Source organism: Manduca sexta, chromosome 21 (genome assembly GCF_014839805.1).
Source record: "Manduca sexta isolate Smith_Timp_Sample1 chromosome 21, JHU_Msex_v1.0, whole genome shotgun sequence".
Lineage (NCBI taxonomy): Eukaryota > Metazoa > Arthropoda > Insecta > Lepidoptera > Sphingidae > Manduca > Manduca sexta.
The window spans coordinates 46255-54241 of record NC_051135.1 but is presented as its reverse complement, the minus strand read 5'-3'; the positions used below and the strand labels follow the sequence as shown (position 1 = coordinate 54241).

At 34.8% G+C, this 7987-nt stretch overlaps 1 protein-coding gene across 1 annotated transcript; it reads left to right on the top strand.

Moving 5' to 3' along the window:
• The first annotated feature begins 386 nt into the window (after positions 1-386).
• Positions 387-7179, top strand: LOC115447697 (phenylalanine--tRNA ligase beta subunit). Its single transcript, XM_030174890.2, has 12 exons — positions 387-637; positions 711-766; positions 1033-1187; positions 1541-1697; positions 2206-2382; positions 2924-3103; positions 3494-3669; positions 4312-4461; positions 4885-5017; positions 5519-5729; positions 6202-6354; positions 6967-7179. Exons 1-12 carry the CDS (start codon positions 580-582, stop codon positions 7116-7118), a joined length of 1758 nt encoding a protein of 585 aa, XP_030030750.2. The 5' UTR covers positions 387-579; the 3' UTR covers positions 7119-7179.
• Positions 7180-7987: the final 808 nt, after the last annotated feature.

Here is a 7987-nt window from a genome sequence, read left to right as displayed (position 1 = left end):
CTGCCTGTCTCTTCGGGTATAAGAGGCATGAATGATATGTATGAAATGTATGTATGTAAGTATGTATAACATTTTGAAGAAAGAAAGCATCCTTCCACTAAGTACAAATGAAATTCCTATACGATTGATCATATTTCATCAAATAACCTAGTTCATTTGGCGGCGTTCTGCTATGAATAGAAAAAATGCTTTATCATTTTCACGCAAACTTGTATGGTATATAATAAAATTTTAATCTGGTATTATTTGTGTTTTATGGCCAAAAGGTGTATTTTCTAGGAACTATTTTTTTTTATTAAAATTAAGTTGGTACCATGAATCACAAGCACAACAATGCCAAAAAATATGTCTGTCATGCATAAATATAGCTTTCTTTTTCTGATGTACGACAAGGCGTATTATGCTATCATACTCTGGCACATGTTCCAAATAAAAATCATAATTTTAAACATCGTGCAATAATCCACAGAATACAAATTGAAAGTGTCAGAGCAACGTGGATATTCCGTGATAGTATTTCCGATAAAGAAAAAATTGTATGGAATATAAACTATTTTTGTAGCTATTAAATTATTTACAATGCCGACAATATCAGTAAAACGTGACGCATTGTTTGCTGCTCTCGGCAAAACATACAGTAAGTCCAATACAAAGAACCTAAGAACACCCGGCAGAAAAACCTATTGTTTAATTTCATTTTCAATTTTCAGCTGATGATGAATTCCAGGATTTATGTTTCGAGTTCGGCTTAGAACTGGACGAAGTAGTAAGTAAAATTAAAAACTTTAGGCTGATTAGTTCATAATTAGTAACCAAAATATGTCTTAAAAATTTTACTGATGCTTAATACAATTTTTAATTACATAGCAGTTTATTTACACTCTTTATTAATAGTACTTTAATTGAATAACTTTAAAATGTTTTATCTGGAGATATCCAGTGACTAGTATCCTTTTTTTAATGTAAATATTTCCTTCTAACTAATACTACTAAAAATACTATCTAATGATTTTTCTGTTTGTTAAATTACAGACAACTGAGAAACAAATGCTGATCAAAGAGCAAGGAGATCATGCTGGTGCCGGAGTTTCTGAGGAGATCCTGTACAGGATAGATATTCCTGCCAATAGATATGACCTTCTCTGCTTAGAAGGCCTTGTTGATGGATTGTTGGTTTTTCAGGGCAAGTAGGTTATATTTTACATTCTTTCTAGTGTTATGTTTTGCATGTGGATCATTATGGTTAAAACCCCATGTAAACTATTTCTGCAATTATGATGTCTTAATATTATATTAGTTGACTCATGATAAATGATAAGTTCAGTCAAATTCCTATTATTATATTTGTATTTATGATTACAGTTAATAAAATGCTATGCAAGGATCTATTTTCATTAAAATTAATGTAATAAAACAACTAATTTACTCTTGTTGTACATATTTTGATACATACTCACCATTTTAATAAATTACACAACATTTTTCATTAAGGTATTGTAAAAACCTCATTTAAAATATACACTCTATACAACATTTACAGAAAGTCGCCACCTAAGTTCCAGCTGAAAAAGTATGAAGACAGTCATTCCTTACACCTGACTCCAGCAACTGCACAGATAAGGCCATTTGCTGTTGCAGCAGTTCTCAAGGGAGTCACCTTCACCAAGGAGTCATATGATAGCTTCATTGATCTACAGGTTAATTAGATCCTATAATAAAATTGTCTTAAAAAAATTAGGAAAAAAAAAATCTCTGAAAACCTTTTGCATAAAATTTTTTTTTGACATCAAATTACATTCCAATTATTGGAAGATATATCTTGTATATCAGAATATAACAAAAGTCATAAATGTCTATAAGCTTGTGATTACTGCAAAAATATTGTATTTCTATCCTTACATATTATAAAATAAAGTCTCCCCCCTCCCATGGGTCTGTCTAAACATGATAATCTCAAAAACGTCAGAACAAATTTTATATTCTTTTATTTGCAGAGTGAATCCTACAGAAAAAAATTGTTTATCACTCAGAAATGTTTTGTATGACAAAAAAATTCATATGCATATGTTCTGCTATCCATGTAAAGCTATGGCAGATCGCTAGTATAGTAATAATATGTAAAATTTCCAACTAATACAGGAACATAATTTGTTATCAACTTGAAGTAGCTTTTGTTTAAGACTATACTTGAAATTATTGTTTCAGGACAAACTACATCAAAATATTTGCAGGAAGAGGACATTAGTAGCCATTGGCACACATGACTTGGACACAATACATGGCCCATTCATCTATGATGCGCTGCCACCTAGTGAAATCAAATTCAAGGCACTGAACCAGCAGAAAGAGATGACAGCCCCTGAACTTATGGAACTGTACTCTGTATGGTTATAATGCTATTTTAAATATAACATTTGCCATCCATATAATTTTAGCCAATACTAAGTATAAATTATAATGTCTTTATTTCTTCTACTTCATAGAATTACTGGCTGTAGTAGTAGTATTATGGTAAAACTGCAGTGTTGAGGCTTAGGGTTCGATCCCCAGGTAGGCAAAGTGGTATTAGGTTTATTCTACTCATTATCAGCCCTAAGTCTAGAATTTGAGCCCAATACCAATAAAATTTACCCATTTAGTTTTTTTTTAATCATTTTGTGGTTTAATGCGAATTTGACGTGCGTGTTTCATACTAAAAGTCTTATGTTGCCATTACGATAAATTCTCATTGACTAGTAGTGGTGGCATTAGGGTGTGTTAAATTAAAATTACCTTTTATTGATGTTTATTTTGTTCGAAACTACTTTTTTATTTGACATCTGCCGATCCGGTAACTTACTGTAAATTGTTATTTAAAAGAAAATAAGTATGTAGTTTCATTTAGTAATGCAATGTCAAAATGACCCTGTATATTATCTTTCAGAGCCACGCTCAACTAAAGCAATACCTAGGGATAATAAGAGACAGTCCAGTATATCCTGTGATTAAGGATAAAAACGGCGTCGTGCTGTCTATGCCGCCGATCATCAACGGTGACCACTCCAAAATAACGCTAGACACAAAAAATGTATTCATTGAATGTACAGCTACAGACTTGACTAAGGTAAATTATATAAAATGATATACAAACCTATACTAACCAATTCAATAAAACAAGAAGTCAGTTACAAAAACTAGCATCGATAAAATAAGAAAAACATCAAACATCATTCAGCTAGGTTTTATCTTTGTGTCATAAATGAAAATATGAAATAAAACAAAATTATAGAACTACTGTTCTCTATTATAGTACCATGTTCTGTAGGCAATAGTAAATGCATTTTCTTATGAACCTGTTTAGATATTTAACCATGCTACCTACTCTGAGTGTAAAGATTTTATACAACATGCACCTATGTTGTATAAAATCTTTCCATGCAGACTATTATAACTATGGTACATATATTGTGCACAACTACAGTATCTTTAAACTTATGCAATATGTTATTTTTAGGCTATTGTCGTCTTAGACACAGTAGTGAGTATGTTTTCAAAATACTGCTCCACTCCTTATGAAGTAGAACAGTGCAAAGTGTTCAGCACCGACGGCACATACGAACTGTACCCCAAAATGCAGTACCGAGAGGAGATTATAAATGTTGAAAAGGCGAATAAATACATTGGAATCAGGTGAGACTCTTTACCATGAATTGGGAGACAACAATAAATAACTAAATATTTTAAATCTGCTTATAAAAAAATTGATATCTGCTGCTGCTACTGCTATATATACATGGTGAAAAGCTGTGGTGTGTTATGGCAGCGAGTAACGTTTTGTGTCAGTCCGTGTACACTCAATAAAACAAACTTACATTATTCTTGAATGATGACATCAATTTGATCAAAAATTTATTAGTATTGTGTGGAATCGTTATTGTTTGGGACTGGCCAACTCTATACTGCCTATATAAACAATACTTCCAAATATAATAAATATAGTCGCTAAATATAATAAATGTTCAGCAGTGGAAATCCTGTGGCTGATGATGATGATGATGAAGATAACCAGTAGCGCATAAATGTTAATCATAGACAAATAGAAAACCGAACCTAAAGCGTTAAGTATAGCCGAACTAGGAAAATAAACCTTGTCATGTTGTGGTAAAATATTTAACTAATTCCTTGTTTGGCATAGTTAACTTTTAACTGAAAGTGTAATAATGGTGCCTTCAAAGCAGGTTTATTATTTTCCAGGATGGGCATATACAGTACTTAGTAAAGAAATGACACTCCCTGCCTACCCAATATGTTATATTTTGATTCTAATTCCAGTGAGGACGGCGACAAGCTGGCTACGTTACTGTCCCGAATGTGTCTGACGGCCACGCACGAGGAGTCGCTGGTGCGCGTGCGCGTGCCCCCCACCCGCCACGACGTTATACACGCCTGTGACATATACGAGGACATAGCTATCGCTTACGGGTGAGATGCAGGAGACAATTCAGAACCTTTGCTAACATAAATTACTTAGGTGCTACTAAAATCAATAAAATAATCAATAATTAACATAAAATTTAAGTGTCCAATTCCATTTACAATCTTTGCTAGAACATGAGAATTTCAAATTAAACTATTTTTCGAATGTTATCGCGGTTTTTATATTTTAATTTTCTCCCGACGTTTCGTAGACTTTTCATCCTTCGTGGTCACGGGGGGAAACGTGGTCATGAGAATTTAATGGAACATGTACCAAAAACCAGTTATAAATTTTTTGTCCGTCAGTTAGTCGGGCATAACCTTTATATCCCGAAAAAGTCGGTTTCATTCAGTTAGTGTAATACTTTTTTGACGTTTCCATGGGTATAAGCTAGATTAAGTATGCTAATATAAAATGTTTGTCGGCAGTTATAACCGTATAGCGCGCGTGCCGTCGCGCGTGGTGTCGGCGGGCGGGCAGGTGCCGCTCAACAAACTCACGGAGCAGCTGCGTCAGGAGTGCGCACACGCAGGGTACACCGAAGCACTCACATTCACGCTGGTATGCACACACACACACGTTTTAATACTAGTCCTGTATTACATATTGCCCACGGCTGAGCAGTTTTAGGCCTCAGTACACCATGCTGGCCTAGTACCGCTTGGGAGACTTATCACGCCTTTGATTGTTTTCTTTATTAATAATTTTGTATCATTAGGTTTCTCACGATGTTTTCCTTCGCCGTTTTAACGATAATTGATATACACTGCGGACATCTGTCTCGGCAGATTTCCATTTCCATCTGAACTACCTCTTTCCTATAATAATTAATAATTAATTAGTATTAATATTCCTATTAGTTCTACTATAATATATACTGTTCGGGTATCTTATAAGATAAATATATTCTACTGTGCACTATCCATTATATGGTATTTAAGCTAAACAGGAATCTTTTCGGCATTGCCACATGTTATACGATTCCTTTGGTGTTCGCAACTTCGAGGTTTACTATTATGCAAATAATATAATATAATATGTAATTCTGACGTTTTATTTCAGTGCTCAAGAGAAGACGTTGCAACTAAATTAGGAGTAAAAATTGAAGATGTACCAGCCGCGCATATTTCTAATCCGAAAACCCTCGAGTTCCAAGTGGTGCGAACACTCCTTCTGCCTGGACTGCTAAAAACATTAGCCGCCAACAAAAAAATGCCACTGCCTTTGAAGTTGTTTGAAATCAGTGATGTAGTTGTAAAAGACGATAAAGCTGGTAAGTCTTTAATATATTCCCTTTTTAAATCAATTTACAAATTCCAGTGCTTTTTGGGCCAAAGTGATTTTCTATTCTTCTTTATGATATTATTATTGATTTTAAATTTGCCAGATTAAAGACACAAGAAAGTGCAATGATTGTCAATAGCTAGGGCCTAACGTCTATTATTGAAAATATACTTTATTTGGACCTCACTCCAGTTTCCATCAGGAGCACTGCAGTTATTTAGCCTTGTATAAACAAATAGTATTATTTTTATTTGTTTCGATTTTTTAAAGTCTGTAGTTATCATTGCAATGAACTTGAGTTTAGACAAAATGTTAACCGTATGAGGTTTCTCGGTGCTCTTTTGTATGTAATGCGGTCGTGCACTGAGTGCGTGTGTAGTGCGTGTGTAGTGCGCGTGTAGTGCGCGTGTAGTGCGCGTGTAGTGCGCGTACAGTGCGTGTAGAGTGCGGCGTGTGCGCAGAGTGCGGCGCGCGGAACGTGCGGCGCGCGTGCGGCGTGCACTGCGGGCGCGCGGCGGGCTTCCAGCTCGTGCACGGCCTGCTCGACCGCCTCATGGCGCTGCTCGCCGTGCCCTGCCATCCCGACAGCGGGTACTCGCTGCGACAATGCGAAGGTCAGGGGACACTACACAACATTCGTGGATGTACTTAGCTTTTAAGCAAATCCCAAATTATGGTCCCCGGGGAGGAGGGAAATAAATCGGGAATTTCCTTTAGGTATTGCAAATTCGACAAAAATACCTACAACAGTATGTAGTTAATGAACAAAAGAGGGACAGCTGTTCTCCACTGTCTCCCCTTCACTTCTCCCTGGGTACGCCTATCAAAACGTTCAACACTCATCCAACATTGGACTAACTAAGAATTTTCATGAATTATATGTGGATCCCACATAGTCCAAACAATACTAGTCTTCCAGATAAAATTAATTGCAGGTAACAATTTCGTATTCAGTTATATTTGTAAATAAATATTTTCAGCAGTTTTAGCGTATTTCACAAAGAAACCCTGAATATGCTATGAATAATTTGTAAGTACGATGATTACATAAATTATAAATTCAATATTATGTAATTATGAGCTCACCTTATAAAATGTTACAACTATGTATAATAAAAATTCCGGTGAAGGTGGTAATGAATGCGACGATTCGATTCGGCTAGGCTAGTCGACGCTAGTAATTACATAATAAATTAGCATTTATAATTTCTTTTTTTTTTTTGCAGATCCTGCTTACTTCCCTGGCCGGTGCGCTGAAGTGCTACTTCGCCAACAAGTGATCGGCAAGATCGGAGTGATCCATCCAAATGTGCTTACAGCCTTCGAACTGACAAACCCGTGCTCTGTTGTCGAAATCGACATAGAACAATTTGTTTGAAACTAGAAACTATGGAAATATAATATATTTCATTAAATTAATAAATAAATGAAATGTTATACTTAGTTGATTTATTTATACTTACATTTTCTTAATTTTACAGTACTTCTGTATTAGCAATATTAATTTTAGAATAATTATATTTTTTCCAAAAGTTTGTGTGTGTGCAATTATATATTTTTTTAAGAGTTTTTTCTACATAATATTGCAGACACTCAGTAACTTTTTTCTTATGTTGAAGTCTATTAACCGGAGATGTATTCCAGTACTTACTGATTTCATTTATGGTAAAAATGGCCCCCAATAACATAACGCTTGTGTGCAATTGCCCAATTCACCTTAGGTTGGGCGCGCTACATAATTTATTGTTTGCTAAGAGGTATCAAAATTAATTAATTTTCCAATAAAAGTCTTACGCGTATAGGCAATAAATTGTATTCTTAAATAAGTCTCTACTATGTAATATTAGGCGTTGCGCCTTTGAATTAGCACAAAATACTTAGCAATTTTTTTTTTAAATAATTAGCTTTTGCTCGCGGCTACGCCCGCGTGAATGAGTTTTCCGGGATAAAAGATATAGCGGGAGCTATATATTTTCCCAGAATAAAAAAGCATTACCAGGGTCTTTACTATCTCCATACCAAATTTCATAAAAATCCATTCAGTAGATTTTGAGAAAATCGATAACATACAGACAAAAAAGGCGACTTTTAAAAAAATATTTATAAATAAAGGTGAAACCACACTAGCCGAAATTGTAATCTTCGATTTACGCTGTATGATCGATGATTAGACTACAGTATAGTGGCGTGACATGCCATGCACTCGACTCGTGTTTTAATTGCTATCTATATTTATTACAGTAAAGA